Source organism: Symsagittifera roscoffensis, chromosome 6, assembly GCF_963678635.1.
Source record: "Symsagittifera roscoffensis chromosome 6, txSymRosc1.1, whole genome shotgun sequence".
Classification (NCBI taxonomy): domain Eukaryota; kingdom Metazoa; phylum Xenacoelomorpha; order Acoela; family Convolutidae; genus Symsagittifera; species Symsagittifera roscoffensis.
In genome coordinates, this window is record NC_087067.1 from 27579220 (window position 1) to 27599081 (window position 19862).

Consider the following 19862-nt stretch of genomic DNA (forward strand, 5'->3'; position numbering starts at 1 on the left):
GGTTGAAACCTCCGAAGGACCCCAAATAACGAAAGAAATGGAGCTCATGATAAAAGGAGCCAATGAAAAAGTGAAAAAAATGGACGAACAGCAAAATAACTTAAAAGATTTTGTGGTGAAAGAGCTGGAAAAGTTAAAAAACATGCTAAAACAGCTGGCAGAGTGTTATCAATTGATGAGAGGCGGAGAAACGGACCTTGGTGCTGAAATCGAAGAAGTTCGAGCTCTTTACCGAAAGGAAATGTTACAAAGAAAACTGCTCTACAACCAGTTACAAGAGTTGCGAGGAAACATTCGTGTGTTCTGCCGAATCAAACCCGACAAGTCGAGTTGCTTGACCGTCTCGGACGAATCGATTTCATTAGTGAATGTGCACGGGAAGAAAATGGAGTTTGAATTCGATAAGATTTACGACCAGAAAGTTTCGCAGAGTGATATTTTTGAGAATACCAAACCGATCATTACGTCTGCTGTTGATGGCTACAACGTGTGTATTATTGCTTACGGTCAGACTGGCTCAGGTAAAAGTCACTGCATTAACTTTTTTCCACTCCGCCCTTTATTTTTTCCCGCCAATAACTTTAGAAATCCCTATTCAAAGACTTGATGTTCTAAATTGGACGCTTCCTCCCCCGTCTCGCGTTACCCCGTCGCGTTAAATTGTAGGCTCTAAAATAAGTATGACTTAAAATTTAAAATGGTTAGCAATGGGGAGAAAACTGGTAGCAATGAATGAGAGTATATCGATCGATTAACCCGCCACCCCTTCCACCTCTCTCTCTGAAGTGACACCTCTGCACATTACAGGATTAAAAGCTTTGACTTACCTAGGAAAAACTTTCACGATGATGGGCCCAGAAAAAGATCCCGGAGTCAACTTGAGGGCGGTGCAGGAGCTATTCAGTGTAGCCAAAACTCGAGAGAAGGTCACGTTCAAAATAACAGCGCAGATGCTTGAAGTCTACAATGAGCAGATAAAAGACCTGCTTCGAGACCCCAAGGACCCAAAACCGGTAGACATTATCATCCGAATCATGGGCAAAACTGTCAAAATCGAGAACGCGGTCGAAACTGAAATCACAGCTCCTGATGATGTGAAGAAAATGATCAAACGAGGCGACGTAAATCGACACACAGCTCAAACCAAAATGAACACAAATAGTTCCAGGTCCCACTTGTTGCTGAAGATCAATGTTGAAATAACCGATAAAGTCACTGGAGGTCGAACTGTGGGAAGTTTGACCCTTGTTGACCTCGCGGGATCGGAGAAAATAGCAAAGAGCGGAGCTGAAGGCCAGACGCTTATTGAAGCCGCGGCTATTAATAAATCGCTGAGTTCACTTGGCCAAGTTTTTTCAGCTCTTAGATCCAAATCTGTTCACGTGCCCTACAGAAATTCGAAGCTGACTCAACTTCTACAACCGTCGCTAGGGGGCGACGCGAAAGCATGCATTTTTGTAAATTGCAGCCCGCTTGACAATAACTCGTCGGAAACTTTGAGCACGCTTGAGTTTGGCCAAAATGCGAGACAGGTTGAATTGGGCAAAGCTGGTCAGAATATCGTCGCAGGACCCGGAAAACCGCCTGGGGCAGAAGCAGGACCCGGAAAACCGCCTGCGGCAGGAGCGGGACCCGGAAAACCGCCTGCGGCAGGAGCGGGACCCGGAAAACCGCCAGCGGCCAAAAAATAAATATCAGTTTTTGTGAACAAACGACCCATCTCTTAATGGAAACTTTGGTAATGTGAAATTAAGTATTCAGAGCATGAACCAGCCTGATTAGAAAATTCTTATTTTTGAGAAGTTAATGAAATCTGAACTCTTAAATTAGCGGACACCGTTTTCGATGGATTGTTTTTTATCTAGGTTTGTTCACGAATTTTATAGCTCGACAAGTCACAGCTATTTAAAATATTTTAACTTTTCTGACCCGGTAACATTTAGTTACATTTTTTGTCGCCCCAAAAGCCAATATATGAAACGTTCTTTAATATGACCAATTAAAGTGAAATAAATAATTGTTAAAAGTATTCTCTGTCGCTAACCCAATGTATTGATTTGATTTGACTGCCTCAATACAATTTTTCTTCGCTTTTGATTTTCTTTTCTTTGTCTCATGAGAAGATGGCTGGCGTATGGTTTTGAAAAAGGGTGCTCGAACGCCGGCCGTGGGTTAAGAACGACCCACCTTCTCAAGTACAGCACTTAGTCCAGATTTGAAACAAAAACTCTAAATTTTGCAACAACAGGGGTACTTCAGAAGGCCCTGGGTTTCTTCAATGAATTAAAACTTGGTCATAATTCTTAGAGCAACGAGGGATAAAATTTTGCAAAATACTAATTATTCAGGGCATAAGAACTATGACAGTATTTATAAACAAGCCGAAATGGTCAGAAGAAAAGAATGATTGCCAAACTATTTAAAATTATTTCAAATTGTTTGCAGAGTTTTACAAGGACGTGAAAAGGAAATTAGCTTCAGGAAAAAAATTGACCATCTCCACATCTGCTCTAAATTCGGCCTGAAAAGATATTGACTAAAGAATAAAGTGATCACAATTATTAAGAAATTCAATCATTGCTATCAGTGTTTTGCTCTGTGCATTTGAAAATTGAAAAAAAATCTTAAAGCTTAGGGCGGAAGAAGTAAAAAAAATCAAATTGGCATGTAAGTTGGTACAACAGTGCTTCAATTGTATTCAGCAGAGGACATTAACTCAAGTCAATTTTCTGCTGAGTCGTTAGTTAGGACGCACATTCCAGCAAAAAGAAAATCGCAATCGGAGCAGATGATATGTTTTATTGAGAACGAGGCAGGAGAACAAACTGAAAACTAAATGCCGTGGTGATTTCCAAGCAAACTTGGAAAATAGTTACACTGAAAGCAAAAACAATAACGGTTTTCATTGCAAACCCATACCGCTAGGTAAGCTATAAAATCAATTCACTTTTCTAATTGAGCACGGGTATGAATAAAAAACAAAACTCCAAGTCTTTAATTAATTTTTATTTAAACTGGAATCTGTCTTAAACTCACAAAGATACTAATTTTTACCTCGCTTAAGTTTATCCTGAAATTCCTTTTATTGCCTGCAGGCAGATGATTTAAAATTATTTGATTTTTTTTTCAGTTTTCTAGTTTTTTTTTTCGAAATTATCCACAACTTCTCCGAATCTTTAACTACTTTAAAGTCTTTTAAGAGCGTTACACTCAGCGTTTTATCCTAATACAAAAAGTCTTGCTGTGCTGACTTTGAAAGAAAGCGACTAATTTTTTGAGCTCGGGTAGTTCTTTTTTCAACCAGACAAAAATTACTGATAACAAAGTGAGCTCAAATCTAAGCTCAATTTTTTGCGATCTAGTTTGTTGAGATAGTTATTACACATTTCAATGTTAGTCACGCAGGTTGATTTTGAGATGGATCAAATAAAACTTTTTGCACGTCGAGAAAGTCGAAACATCTATGCGGGGTCGAACGAATAATTTTTTTTAATGTCGGTTGAGAAAATCGAGAAAGTCAAAAATTATCTAAACTGGGTTGAGCAAAGGTGAGCACTTTTTTTGTTACGTCGAGAAAACATACCAAAATTTGGACAAGAAAGTCAATACATACCGAGTTTAGCTGAGAAAGTCGAAACATACCGAAAGTTGCTACGACGGTCGAAACATAAGAATTTTTGGTCGAGAAAGTCGAATTATGAATCGAGCACCTCGACCCGGGGGCGTAGCGGCTTTAAAATAGGAACATGTTCAAAGTATAACGAAGTGAAGCATTCTCAAATTTAACAATCAAAAGATTTACTGAAATCACTGAATGAAAGTAGATCAATTTAAAGTAATCAAACAAGCTAGTATGGCCATTGAATCTTCGGTATCTGAATCTGTTTTCATCTGCGATTCTCTAGTAACGACTAGAATAGCCGCTCGCCTGTTATAAAATGGTCCTGCTGAATTATCCTCTCTTACAGAAATGATGAATTTCAAACATCTAAGATTAGATTAGGACGATTTATACACAGGGGAATTTGTCGAAGTTGGAATGAAAATGTTTATGATTTTTTTAAATGAATTTTTATCATTTTCTCAAAAAATGCCTGGCCAATTTTGAAATTTTAGGATCAATCGAGAAACAGGTTGTGGCAAGCTTCCCTGTATAAACAGCTGTGCCCCAGTTTTTAGAGAAAAAGCATTTTGGCCTATAAAAAAACTTTCTTTTCTTCAAAATTTGGCCTTTTCGAAAAAGCTATTTTGATTCTCATAAATACTGTTTCCTCAAAACTAAAATTACGGCGTCAATAAAAAATTGGTTGTCCGTGTTTTTTTTCTGCATACATTTTTACGCTTCTGTGTACAAACAATTTATAGCTTTAAAATTAAAAAGGCAAACTTTTTTGACTTTTCTAAAAAATTACCCTGGCAAATTTGATATCCAGGGCTTATTCAAAACCACAGGTTGTGTGAAATTTCTCTGCATAAAGGGCCACATCCTGTTTAAAAAAAGCAATTTTTTAAAAAAAGGACCATTTTTTGAAATTTTTTTGGAAACTTTTTGAAATTTTTTTGTCAGTTCTCAGATCAAAAGCTCGATTGAGAAAATTAACAGTGGGAATTATATATGCATCAGCGGCTACGCTCTAACTTCTGTAGGAAAAAAAACGGTAACAATTTCGAAATTGTCAATTAGTTGAAATTTTGGCCGTTTTTGCAAATTTTCAAACTCTATTTGGGATGAACGGTTTATTTGAAACTACATGTTAAGGTTTTTTCGCATAAATCGATAAGACCTAATTTTTGTACATATATGTTTTAATGAAAAATCAATTTTGTTTATTTTGTGATCTTTTTACAGAAACTTCGGCAATTTTCTCACCAACTACTCTGCTATATTGGAGATAAATTGGAGGGTTAAATCGACGTAACATATTTATGAACGTTTTTTCTGCAGAAGCGATAACTCCTCCATGATTTAAGGTTTTTTGGTAGTTTCCTGAGTAAATCCCAACTTTTTGCATTTTAACCGTGTTTTGCAAAAAAGAAAATTTTTGTCAGTTTTGCAGTTTTTTGACTTTCTCAAGAACTTATCCTGTCAGATCTAAGTTTAGGGTTCAAGGAAAGTTTCAAACAAAAATGCTTGCAATGGGAAGTTTCTGTGTATAGCAGTTATACCCTGGTTTTTCTAGTAAAATGGTTTTAATGAAAAGAAAAATGTGTAAATGCATCTACTGTATTCTTTTTGTTAAAGAATACGCTATGGACGTAATAATAGTTTGATTTTTCAAGTTTTTATAGGACTGAACAATTTTGAAAACACAACTCATCTAATTCGTAATTTAGGAAGACAACTAAAGGGAGATGTTTTAACCTCCCCAGCAAATTATTGTTTACCGTACTTTCTGTAGGAAGCAAATTCGAATGATTTATTTTTCATTCAAAAAACTGCAGACGTCTGTTGTTATCCTTATTGGGTCAAAACGTCCGTTAAATTGAAAAGATAATGTTGGTTTTTTGCTCAAAAATTAGTTGCATCAATAAAACATTTGAAAACTGGTTTTTACGCATGTATTACATGCATGGGTGGATCTAAAATTTTTGCGAGAGGTAGATTTTTCTAATAATTGTTCAAGGTTTGATAAACTTTCGAAGAAACAAGCCAAAAGTAATCGGCCAAAAAATTTCGAAGAAACAGGCTAAAAAGGTACGCGTTTACTGTCAATTTTATGCATACTGGCGCTCACATTATTATGCCATTATTATTTGTGAATTGTTAGTGGAATCCGCAACAAGGACGCTCTCTTTGATCTTCCTTTGTACTTTCGTTTCTTTGATCGTTCTGACGAAATTTTACCATGTTTAAAGACTTTTCTCTGGATTCCAGGGACTTATACACACCAAATTCTGCGCCTATCCAGAGCACAGTTTGGCCTCGAAATGCATGGCGGTTTTAGGAAATTTTAGGCTCAGCCGGGCGAAAAAAGATGTCGGAAAATAGTATCAAGGGGATCTTTGGGTGATGAAGGGATAGGACGACTCTCATCTATTTCTCTCTAATAAATTTCTCTCAAAAAACTTTCATATACTTTGCTTGAAGTACTCAGGAGAGCGTACCATAAACCAAAGAAGAATTTAAATTCAAAAAAAATATATTAAATTTAATTTTTTCCTATAAAATTCTCCCAGTAAGGTTGTTGCAGAACTTTGTCGAAAACATAGATGCCTAAAAACAGTCCGATTTAAGTTTTGGTAATCTAAAAATTTTAATTTTGAAAAATTATAATCAAGTTAATGATATTGTTAGCTTAAGATCTTAAATATGTATTTTTTTCGTTTATGATTGTTTTTAATATACCAGTACTATTTGTCCACACATCAAAATGAAAAATTGGTAGCAGGTAGAATTACTTTATTCCAATCTACCCTATGCCTTTCTTTCATATGACATTCGACACTCAAATTATCCCATAATAATTTTTACAATCATCATTGCCAACAGAATTCAAATACCCGGGTTCAGGTGTTTGACTTATAATTCGATCAAAATTGGTCGAATACATACATGGATGTAATTCGACCCAAAATCTGCGGTCGAAAACAGCCTTTGAAACGAAAATAGTCGAAAACATGGTCGAAACATAGTCGAACAATATTTTGAGTCATGTTCGAGCACTAAGTCGAAAGTAAAGCATGGTCGAAACAATCGAATACAAAATATGGTCGAATGACTGAATGCCAAAACTCAGAACGCGAAGTATTTCTCTAGATCATAGAACGTTTTTAAAGCTTGTATAGTTCATAGATTTTTGTGCAAACCGAGAGATGCCTTTCATTAAATTTTTATTCGCACCTAAAAAAAATTTAGAAACATTTAATGAAAAAAAATTAAATTATGGGTTTTGTGTTTTGAGTTTAAAAGTTTTGAAAACAGTTTTATGTATAATAGCAATAACTATTGCACGAACTATTTGCAGAAACACAGGATGGTGTTTTTAAAAACTAATCTTCAGTTATACCAGAGTACATTTTAATCTTGAATGTCTCGAACTCAGACATGATATTTCCGGTCAGACTAAGGATCTTACTGATCTTCAACATTTTTGGTACATTGATGTCGAAGACAGCGGGGAATTTGATGAGTTTTTCAACTTGAACTTCTCAGGCAATTTTTTAAGTCTTCCCTTCGTGTCACAAATGTGAGGTAGTAACTGTCTGAGTACATTAGGCTGCAATCAGTGTTTGCTTATTCTTTTAAAACGAAAACTGATCATGAGATGTTTTGCAAGTTCCAATAAATTTGCGCGCACTATTGACGGTTTGTTCCACACTAGACATTTTTCGCTAAGTAACTGCAAACAAATTTTTACTGGTCTGTGTTTTCAATAGCCTTTTAAATGTGGTTTCAAAATATTTTTAAACGTTTTCTGTAACTATCAGTTTATTGCGTATGCCTCATAATCAATTTGTAGAAATTCACATCGACTTATTTACAGCTTCTTTTCTTTTCTGCGTAATGAAGTCTTCCAACAAATGTATGAAGTCTTCCAACAAATGTTGAAAAAATATGGCGTTAGAGCTCATTGAAATTCTAGAACAATTTATGATAGACACTTTTTGATAAAATTCATACAAGTTGAGAAAACTGGATCGAAAAAAATTTTTTTTATTCAGCGGGATTTTCAAAACAAGTAGTCGATCAAGTTTTTCGTGGCCTCTACCCTTTCGGATAGTCGAACTTACCTTCCTTGTAAAAAACGAATTGAGCTCAACTTCAGAAAATAAATCGACAGCGAAAAATCAAAATTGAGCCTGAACAAATTTCCGTACAAAAACCACACAAAAAACTAGAACTCATCCGAATACAAGGTTCCTTCTCATTTTCAATGATCGGAACAAAACATTTGGATAAAAATTTAAATTATGTCAATTTTAATTAGATTGATAGTTTGAAAGATCGGTAATCCTTTAATATTTATATGTTGCTTTTTAAATGTTTCTACTGCAAATAATTTCGACCTTTATCACCGAAACTACTTGGAGTTTTTAATCAGGAAAAAAGTTTCGCTGTTGCTATGGAAAGCATGTCCATCATTTCCATCTTTCTCCTTATAATTCTTCCTCTGAGATGAGTTTTTCGAAACACTAAGATAAAAAATAAATTCGACACTTTGACAGCAAACAATACATAACTTCAAATCTCATTGATATAAATTAAATTAGAAACTAATAGACAATGCCATAAATAATTCCACTAAATAATTTAACACCAGACAAACTTATCATCATCGACCAGATTAAAAATTGGCACGGAAAAAAATATTAAGGTATTGTTAGCAAAAAATGACAACTATTTTTTTATTTGTGCTAAGTATTTTTTTCAACTTTTTTTAAATTGCATTTAGGCAAATATTTTTCGACGACACCATTTCTATCTTCAGATCTCAAAAAAGTGCCAAAATGAGCAATAAGATAAGTTCACTATGATCGGCTGTTTCTTTCCGTTCGTTTTTCTCATTAGGCGGCTTTGTACTTGGCGTTCAGTCCAAAATCCTTGTTGGTGCGGAACTTTTTCCAGATGACTCGCAGTATCGCTAGAAAGTTCCCAGAACCCAGAAAGAAAAACAGAATGCCCACTACTGGAACCTAAACAAGACCTGGCAATTTATGAGAATTCACTATACTATGGTCTGTTCTATTGTGTGAAAAATTATACAGACTGGTTTTACAAGATAATCTCGTTTTTTTTTTTTGTTCAAAATGTTTCTGAGCTTCCTTCCTGGATTAAAATTGAGCTTAGTTTGACATTGTATCGAACAGAATTTGAAAGTATTAAATTCTCACTTCACATAATATTTCATATTTCTTGCAAATTAAATGGCTATTATTTGATTCAATTGATTAAAGAACTATCTACAATTCCTTGACAAGTTCCGATGGATTATGTACATAAATATCCATTAGATGCCATCATTGAGGAATCGACGTGTTTTTTCTTGAAATCTCGAGTATACTTATGAAGAACTGCATAAGAGGGATGCAAAACGTTGGACATACAAAATCAAAGAACCATGTCCTACTTCAGAAATTTTTTGGATACAAAAGCTTTACGTCTCAAAGTTACCTATAAACTCAAATTTGCACGCAAAAATTGCTCAATACTGGCAGTCTGCTGTTTTTAATTCTGTCTGTTCCAACTTTTTGCTACTTATTATTGCATAAATCATACCTGCCACTCAGAGCACTTGGGATGGAAGGAGAGATTATAGAGGATGAAGGAGTTGTACAGCTCCAAAGAGTAGATGACGAGGAGGAATGGAATCATGAAGGTCAGACCCCTCCACATCCAGCCCTGGAACCCCTCCACTGTGATACGCATCTGGCTGTTGCTACTCGCACCCAGCGCACGCAACCTAACACAATAACAGCAGCACCTTGTCAACAAACACACACTAAACTAACCCACCCCACCCCCTATTGTAAATACTACCTCTAAACTAGCCCCCTTTTTTGATCAATTTCTTCAAACCAAACACCCCATTGTAACAATTTCCACCTAAATTAGCCAATCATTGTGAATAATTTTTACATACTTCCCATTATTTCTCCTCAAACTAGCCAAAACTGTCTTCATTTCTTCTTAATTCGATGGATCTACCCAGCACAAGAAGAAAATTGCACTGAAGCAGTACATCCAAATTCAAAATTCTGATCGGCTGATAAACTTCAAGTTAGCCTTTAGCCAAAAGAGCGATCTCCTACCTTGATTGGTTTTTCATTTGGTCCAATACAACTATTAAAATACCCTGATTTATCTTTATTAACCACAAAACTATTCAAAACTAAATTTGAAAATAAGAGATTTCTAATCCTTGTTGCAAAACTTGGATGCAGGGATAGCGAGATGGATCTTTTGTTTTAAAAAGAGCATGAATAGTTCACCCAGAGGTGGATCTACATTTCGCAAATGCGCAACAAAAAAGAGCTCTAAAAACTTTTCAAAAAATCCCCTAAATCCGCTGGTGAGAGTTCAATACAAACCATTCCGAAAAATCATGAAATGAACAAAATACCGATACAAAATAAAACAGTCCCAAAGGGTCCCCCTGCCGACCCAAAGATTCCCCCCTTTGTACTATTTTGAGATAACCCTTTTTGGCAGACTGACCCTGAAAATTGTCTAAAGGCGCCTTTGACGCCGAAATACACTAATTTTGAGGGGAGCGCGCGCCGAAAAATGCGATTTTTTTGGCCTGTTCTTTCAAAATTATTTGGCCTGTTTTTCTTCTTCAAAATTTGGTCAAAATGGTGGTCTTTCTAGTGATTTGGGAGGGCAGAAAATCAATTTGGTCGACCTACAAAATCCTAGACCCGCCCCTGTATACACCGGTGAAAAATAATACATTAATGAGTTCTATCCAAGTGGAACCTGATCTAAACTATATTTTATGATTGGATAAATTAAATGTTTTACCAATGTAAAGTATTTAATATTAACCAATCATGATCCATCTAACTAACAACCCACTTATTTGTAAGTGCTGAAGTTACTTGTAATTTCAGCACCAGAGAGATTTGAATTTAACTTAGAAATTAGTTGGACTCTCCCGAGCACTTCAGCAGCCGCAATAAACCAGTATACCCTAGATCTATTGAGCCTAGCAGAGACTAGTTAAACAACCTGAGACTAGATAGTATAAGAGTAAGATTAGGATCGGTATTAGACTAAGAAGTTGCACGAATCTATCCGGCCGAAAATAAGATAGCGTGACGAGCAGACGGTGTACCCTATCCGAAATTACTCTATGAGTTAACCAACTCGAGTCTAACTCATCTGGTGCGACCATAAGTCTCGAACAAGACCTTAATAGCTTAGAATTAACCAAAATAGATTAGAAATTAGACAAAAACATTTACAAAATGTTATACGACAATAATTTAATCGAAATGTCTCTACGACTCAATAGATCAGAGCCAATATTCCGAACCATAACAGAACTACCCGGAATTGGAAGAAAACCTCGAACCAGAGACGACATACGACAAAGTAGAAACTTGCCATATAGCTATATGATAGTTAGGCAAAAACCAGAACAAACTTTTATATTTAGAATATTACTGGCAATGAATTTAGATTTTCATTTGCAAACATAAAACCTTGAAGTTAATCTTCAAAATCATTTCAGGCGCTAAACAAAATTATTAATATACAATAACGATTGATAAAAAGATCTAAGATCGTTTTCCTAAAACTCTGCAGTAATATATAAAATATGTTTGAAAAATATTTATTGAAAAATAAAAAATAAAAATTAGTAGCATGACAATAAATGGTTAGTAATCATAAATCATCCTGTTGTTCCAGCTCCATCATCTAAAACATAACAGCAATCATAAACCCACTAATATCATCAAAACACTAAATCTTTCCTTTACACACATTTTAAAAATTTTATTAAAACTTAAATTCACTTAATTTTAAAACCAGATCATCAAGGCTTATCCTTGGATCTTAAATCATTTTCTACTTAATTAAATTTCAAATTTGATCATCAAGGCTTATCCTTGGATCAAACAGAACAACTTTGTTCTCCCCCACCCACTTAATTAGTGTCTAACGACCTCAAACGTCGATTCACTACCCAACCCTTTCTAAAGACCTAAGACTAATAGAAATTTTTAAACAAAACTAATCATTCAAATTAGGCTAAACAGTGAAGAACTTCGGTTATTCATCCTTCACTTGACCCCCCCTCTTACCAGACCCAGGATAAATCTTAGACTTAGTAAGTTTAAAATAGTATCTAACGAACTACTCGCGTTCTAATTATACCTGAACCTTGTGGATCGATTTACTATTCTCCAACCCTTGAACACAATCACTACCCCTAAGTAAGATTAAGTAAGTTAACACCTTAACTTATACTAGCCACGAGAAAGTAAAAAATCATTCTTCGGAATCGATATACTTTTCTCTCCAACCCTGAACAAACAGACCCAGGTTAAGCTAACCAAAAAATCGTAAGAACTAACAGTTTAGGAAAATAGAAATCATTTAACAACCCTTTGCATCCGTCATTCTAAACCTTATGTCATTTAAAAACCTAGGAAATAAACAAACAATCGTTTTACACAATTGTGAAATAGATAACAAAAAATACGACCTTGTAATCACACCTCATACACAAACAGTTGGATACATTCGAACAAAACGACAAACACTAAAAAGAAAAATAATAACGAAACAAAGACAAATAACACGAAAAAGATTTTCAAAAAATCGAAACGCATTTTCAGAATCAGAAACCAACAGTTTAGACGAACTTTACAAACTAAAAGAATCAATAGATAAAAATTGCCCACTTCACGATCAATTATATTTTTCTGACTCAGAAACAACTTCAAATTCATCACAAAGAGGAAAAAGAAGAATAAAAAAACAGTACAAACACAAACCAGTACATCTATACAATTGGAATCAACCAATTCGACACATTAATAATTACATATTAACAGTCATCGAACGTAAAAATGAGTTCAACGCACACCCCAGGTGACGAAACTCCAGATGATGATGAAATCTTTCCTTTTATAGTAGATGCAGATACTGATAGAGGACAACACATATTTTGTCAAAATTTACTCGTAAATTTATTTGAACCCGGAATCAGTCCATGTAAAACAGAGTTCCCAGATGTAAAAATCAAAAGACAAATCATAGACCACTACTTAAAAGATATATGCAACATAACACAACAGTATGGAATCTACTCCATAGAATTCACCTCACCAAACCATAATAATAGAAAATATACAATTCAAACAGACGATCTTGATTTAGAATTTTCAAAAGTTTTTTCAGAATATATAAAAAGCATCCAATATCATAACTCACAAAGAGCAAACTCCATATTCACCAATGAAGTTTTCGCAATAATATATAGTTATATTTCGATATTAGAAAACGAAATCCCAATAACAAATGTCTCACCGACAGAAACATCTAAACATTTGAAAGTACGACATGAAATCACACTACTCTCTAGTTATTTAAACATCATTAAAGAAAATTTCACGAAAGACGACGTTTCACAACATACAAAACACGATCTACAAAAAATTTTGGCATGGTTCATCATAGATTATTTCACACACAATATTGATTTAATTGCACAAGCAAGAAAAAATTTTAGACCCCAAAACTCGAACGATGATACCGCTATCACAGAACAATCAGATTATGTTTGGGACCCCGAATGGTCTCATCCCGCATTTATAAGCTTCCCACAATCAATCTCAAGTCAAGCAATAAGTACGATATCTTACATAAGAGATTATGTAAAAGTAATACCATTAACCATTGATGCAACACCATTAAACTATAATACATTTTTGCCCGATACACAAAATAATAGTTTAAACTCTACAGTTATACACAATGAAAACCTCAATGGAACTAGGAATCTTACTCAACAAGATATCCAGACACCATCACACTTCATAAATGAAGAAATTGTACACACAACAACTACACAACAAAGTATTTCACCAATACGCCCAAATTTAACAACACCAAGAAATACAAATCCTTCACAAACACAGGTAACCTTACAATCAACCGTTAAACCTTCGGGTGCCCCTAAATATTCACATATGGATTACCAAACATACAGACCCATGACAATACCATCAAAAACACGCAAAACATTCACTAGAAACAACTTTACAGACCATAATTATAATTATACACATCCATCAAAAACATGTAATCAACCACAAAGGAATTTTAACCAATATACAAGATCTCGAAATTGGGATAACCCAATGACCCAACCTAATTCAATAAATTTCCAAACAAATCCTCCACAGGATCACAGTGAAAATTACCCATTTTTTCAACAAAATAAAAATAAAAAACAGACATCTTATCAAATGGATTATTTATCCTCAGATGATGATTTCTTACAACCAGATATATTTGCACCAAATACTCAAGAATATCGTAGACAAGGAATACAGAAAACACGTACAAATCATAGAAATTTTTCTCCACAACCAATAGATGCACAACATCAACAACAAATTCAACAACAGAATCTAATTAATACACAATCTTTTCAACCAATTCAACAACAAAATCCAATGACTGCACACTCGTATCAAGCATCACAAATGCAAAATGAAATACCACTCCCATATTATCTCCAACAACATGAAATAACAAGAAACCAACTTTCAAATTTTTCTCAAATGCCAAATGCAGCAGAATCATTACAAATGACAATGAATCCATACCTTATGGGTGGATCATCAATAACATCAAACAAACCTTTAATGGTTTTCACAGGAACAGACCCTGAATACTCTGTAGAAGATTATTTAAATGCAGTAACAGCAAACCTGATTTTAAATATTGGACCTGAACCAATTAATACGCCACTACATCAAAATTGGATACATCGACGCACAGCGTTAATACAAACAACCTTAGATGGCGCAGCCCAAAAATGGTTTTCAGTACTACCTCTAGAAATAAAATCAAACTGGAAAAGGTTTACACAAGAATTTTCAAAAATGTTTGACTCCGAAAGAAACAAACAACAACAAAGAGTTTTATGTAATGAAATTCGCAGATTACCAAACGAAACCATCAAGCAAATAGCAGTACGAATCGAAACACTAGTTCGAAAAGCATATTCATTAAATACACATGACTATAAAAACACAAAGATGACAGAAATCTTAATGATGACCTTAACACCACAATTAAGGAAAATAGCAATAAAAAAGAGAGCATCCCATCCTTCTTCAATTCGAGAACCCGATTTAGATTTTCGAAAACTAGTAGACAAATTAGAACAAGCAGAAATCACGATGAAACTAGAAGAAACGGAAAATCTGAAATTACAATACGTTAATAGAATTGAAACGACTCCCACTAATATTAATAATATACAGGAATCAGAGACAGACCTCGTTGAAAAAATCACTGAAATACTCAATATTTACGAAAAGAACCCGAACTTTAAAGGCAAACCATCTTTCAAAAAATGGTGTAATTATTGCCGACGATACGGACATAGTATTTCCGAATGTAGACAAAAACAGCAAGACAATCAAAATAAACCTCAAAAATATAAAGAACCAAATAAATCATTCTATCAATACATGAAAAAAGATCAAAATCTACCGAACAAAACAGTCCACAGCAACAACAGTTCAGGAAAACCACTCCCGAACAATACAAATTATACAAGAAATCAATCACCATATAACTCAAGTTATAGAGGAAGATCACCAGAACGAAGAAACACGAACAATTCATCACAAAATCACTACAATAGACCAAATAGTCGAAATAACTACTCCAGATCAAATTCAAATACACAACGATTTGTTTCTAGATCTAATTCCCAATCAAGAAATAACTACTATCCAAACAACCAATCACGAAATTCATCATACAATAGGAATAGAAACTACTCCTATAATCGAAATAGAAGTTATTCAAACAACCGAAACCAGAATTACCCGAACAGTCAATCAAGGAATAACTCATATAATAGATTGAACTATAACAGACCAAACAATAATTACCAAAACAGATCGCGAAATAATTCACAAAATCGACACTCAAGTTATAATAATCGTTATAGAAATTATTCCCAATCACCACACCGGAATAATAATAACTATAATAATTCTAATAATCGCCACAGAAGTAGTACACCTAAACATCAAAGACAAATCAATCAAGTACAGTCTAACCCAGAAACAACATCAGACCCTCCAGGTATTGATGACACAGTAACTGATACGTTACAACTCAATCAAATAAACTGTACATCATCAGATTCAGAAAGTGATACTGAAAACACTCTTTCTATCAATATGATAAAAGTCGAAAATGACTATGAATCTGTCATATATGAACAACCCTTTTCATCACACATATATGAAAATCAATCAGAATTTCTTCAAAATTATTACACTACACCCATAAATTCCACACCAACGACGCAAGAAACAAACGAGATTAACACTACAGATCAAACCAATAAAAATATCAAAACAAAATGCTTGAATACAAACCACATTTATCAAAATATACAAAAAGAACAACCCAAAGAAAAAATTTGGACAATACCATTTCTCTTAGAAAGCCCAAGAAACAAAGAATTTCAACCACCAGACCTTGAAATAGATTTTTTAATTGATTCAGGAGCAGAATCAAACATAATAAACATCCCCACATGGAATGAAATAAAAACTTTACACCCAAAGCTAACACCTCTTGAAACCTCCAGCAAACTAGCAACAACACAAGGATCAACATTGATAAACTACGGAAAAATCCAATTATTTCTCCTCCCCACCAGAACAATGGAACAAAGCAAAATTTTAAATAAGCCATTTAAACAAATATTCCATATCACTGACATTAAATATAATATCATTGGAATACCATTTATTTCGAAGTATATACCAACAATTAACATACTAAATAGTAAAATATTAATCAAAGATAAATATACAAAAACAAAAGAAACATCCTTAACATTTTTTCAAAGATTAAATAAACAACCACCATTCTTTTCAAAATTCTACCCGATATTTAACCAACAAAGAAAACACTTGAAACCACTATCAGGAAATATCTATAATTTTTCAATCAAACAAGTTCACCAATATGATAAAGAACAAAACAAACAAAAATTTTATATGTCAGAATTTGAATTCAAACCTATTCACAAATTTTTCAAAATCACAATATCATCCATAAAATATTTGAAAAATTCGAATTCAGATATCATTTCCTTACATGTCTATAACAACACACCTTACCAAGTAACATTACCTTTAGGACTTTTAGGATATTGTGAAACCAACGCTACAATATCACCAATACACGAAAAAGCCTATCGCGTAAATAATATACTCCAATTACTAGATATTTGCCAATCTACAATTCTTAATGAAGAATTATCTATAAATAATATAATAAGTAACGAAAACAGAAATACGGATTATTTCACAAAAACTCCATATTTCAAACCTACATTCAACATAAGTAACTACATAGAGGACCAACAGAAATTTTTAACAATGTTTAATTTCCAACATTCACAAATAACACAAGACGAATTCGAAAAATTAGCCAAACAGCTAATTAAATATTCATCAGTCTATGCAACATCAAAATTCGATGTTGGGAAAATCAGTTCATCACTACATCTCCCGTTAAAACCAGACGCAGTTTTCAAAAAACAGAGAGCAAGTAAAGTACCAATTCACTTACATGATAAAGTAAACAGATTACTCGACATTTTAGAACAATACAACATTATATCACCAGTTAATAAAGAAGAACAACCAAAAGGCAACACATTTATCAACCCCGTTATCATTCTAGCTAAAGGAGAATCATTAAAAATCGTTCTCGACGCTAGATACCTCAATTCACTCATAGATGAATCAAAATGTAATTGGCCCATTGAACCAATACAAGTTATTTTAACAAAAATAAACGGCAAATACTTTACAACCGCCGATATGAATAGTGCATACAATCAAATGCCACTAGATGAACAATCACGACGTTTAACACAATTTGTTATCGGAAACCAACAATATGAATTCAACCGCTTATTCTATGGAATATCCATAGGACCAGCAGCATTTTCAGCTTTTATGAGCAAAATTTTTAGACCACTGATACTCAAGAAAAACGCAATCACCTATTTAGACGATGTTTTTATGCAATCACAAACAAAAGACGAGATGTTCAATGTTTTAGAAAAATATCACCAAATACTTCAGAACGAAAATCTGAAGGCCGCCCCCGATAAATCACACTTCTTTTTGACAAGAGTTAAATTTTTAGGACATAATATAGAAAGAAAAACAATCACTCCATTGAAATCACGCATTGACGCTATTCAAAAACTTCAACCACCAACAAATAAAAAGAAAATCCAAGAATTTCTTGGAATGTTAAACTTTTTAAGTAAATATGTTTATAAAATGCAATTATATCTACGACCATTTTATAACATCCTTAGACAACAAAATAATTTTGAATGGAACACAGAACATCAAACACGATTTGAAGAAATAAAGAAACTTTTAACTGAACAAATTTCAAACACAATTCCAGATTCAAATCAACCATTTTATGCAATGTGCGATGCTTCGAACTTTGGCATCGGTGCAGCACTATTACAATCACATAATGGTACAAATAAAATGAACCTCATATCAGCAAATTCTCGATTATTCACTCAAGCAGAGCTACGACTCTCAACTCTAATGAGAGAATGTACAGCCATAATATATACACTAACAGAATATGAATTTCTGATACTTGGATCAAAACATCCAACAGTTCTATTCACAGACCATAAACCAATCATCTTTCTCTTTACACAAAAATCTAACCCAAACCACCGAGTTTACAGATTTCAACTAATTCTAATGAAATTTCCAAACTTACATATAGTTTGGACTGCAGGAAAAAATCTTGCATTACCAGACACCTTAAGTCGAAATACACCACCTGAATTACTTACACGAAAAACAACAGTTGAAATACCCAAAAACATAAAATTCTACCTTGCAGAAAACGAAACATCACCCCGATTGGAATGCAAATATGCAGTAAAAACTGATATTGAACAATCACAAATAAATAATTTACAACATTTCCCACTTTATTTAGATTGTCAAAATAATCATTATGAAGTTGATCTACTTGGAACATCAACTTTCAAACCAATCCCATATTCTCAATGGATAAAAAATAACACCCAACAAAAACGAACAAAACAACACCTGCCTAAGAAAGACCATTTTCCACTAATTGAAAAAGAAGATTTAACTGATAAAATAAATTTATCAGGACCACAAACAAATGATTCAAAATACACAATAAATCAAGTTTTTGACCTTCACGACCCACTTGATACAATATCCTTATCTAAATTAGAAATCGAAAACATTTTTCTCCCCCCAACAGAAATAATTACAATTTCAACACTGAAACAATATCAAAACCTTGACCCAGTAATTCGACAACTGAAATCATGGCACAAATATAAAACTAAACCTATCAAAGCAGATTCAACCATTCTAGGAAACAAAACACTCCTCCGATACTTTCGCAAATTTAACAACACAACAATTAACGAAAATACAGACCTTTTAGAGTATAACCTGAATGAATCTACAGTTCCATGTCTCCCTTTAAGTATGATTCTTATAGCTTTTAATATTTCACATACACAAAATATTAAAGGACACTCTGGATCAGAGAAAACATATTCAAATTTTATACAAAATTTTTACTTCCCAAATGCACCAATTTGGATAAAAGTACTATGCAATGATTGTATAGTATGTCAACTAAATAAACCTTACCCAAATCAAAAACAAATAGCACAAAAACAAGATTTTAAAGGACAAAGTTTGTACTTTAATCATCGTATCTCATTTGATACTAAAGGACCAATTTCACCCTCATCAGAAGGAAACTCCTACATTATGGTAATTGTTGACGCATTTACACATTATGTAGCACTTAACCCAGTACCACATTGTAACGCTTATTACGCTTACACAACACTCTATGAACACTGGATAGCAAAATTCGGACTACCAGAAATTTTAGTTACAGACAACGGTACATAATTCATAAATAATGAAATTATCACACTATGTCATTTATATAACATTAAACACAAACCACGTACATCTCATGCACCTTGGACAAACGGCTTAGTCGAAGGTATGAACCGTTCATTACAAGAATATCTTAGATGTATCATCAACGGAAATGATACAAAATATACCGAATGGTCAGCAGATGTAAAATTATT

General features: G+C 33.8%; 2 protein-coding genes across 4 annotated transcripts in view; one reads left to right on the forward strand and one right to left on the reverse strand.

The window, feature by feature from the left end:
* Nucleotides 1–2092, forward strand: LOC134847617 (kinesin-like protein KIFC3; the record flags this gene model as incomplete). Its single annotated transcript, XM_063864743.1, is given in 2 exon segments — nucleotides 1–521; nucleotides 832–2092. Coding segments are annotated over 2 exon segments (1344 nt in total). The 3' UTR covers nucleotides 1692–2092.
* Nucleotides 1–19862, reverse strand: part of LOC134847518 (trifunctional enzyme subunit beta, mitochondrial-like) — a 436678-nt gene that overhangs the window by 366417 nt on the left and 50399 nt on the right. Inside the window, exons 4-5 of one of the 3 annotated variants that reach the window (XM_063864570.1) lie at nucleotides 9218–9401; nucleotides 8367–8634 (exon numbers count right to left, since the gene is read on the reverse strand). The exons of 1 other annotated variant lie outside the window; for it this stretch is intronic. In XM_063864570.1, coding sequence (XP_063720640.1) covers nucleotides 8506–8634; nucleotides 9218–9401 — 313 coding nt within the window. In that variant the 3' untranslated portion in view covers nucleotides 8367–8505. Of the gene's footprint in view, nucleotides 1–8366; nucleotides 8635–9217; nucleotides 9402–19862 lie in introns of those variants that run through there. One more of the 3 variants, XM_063864571.1, reaches the window with a different exon arrangement.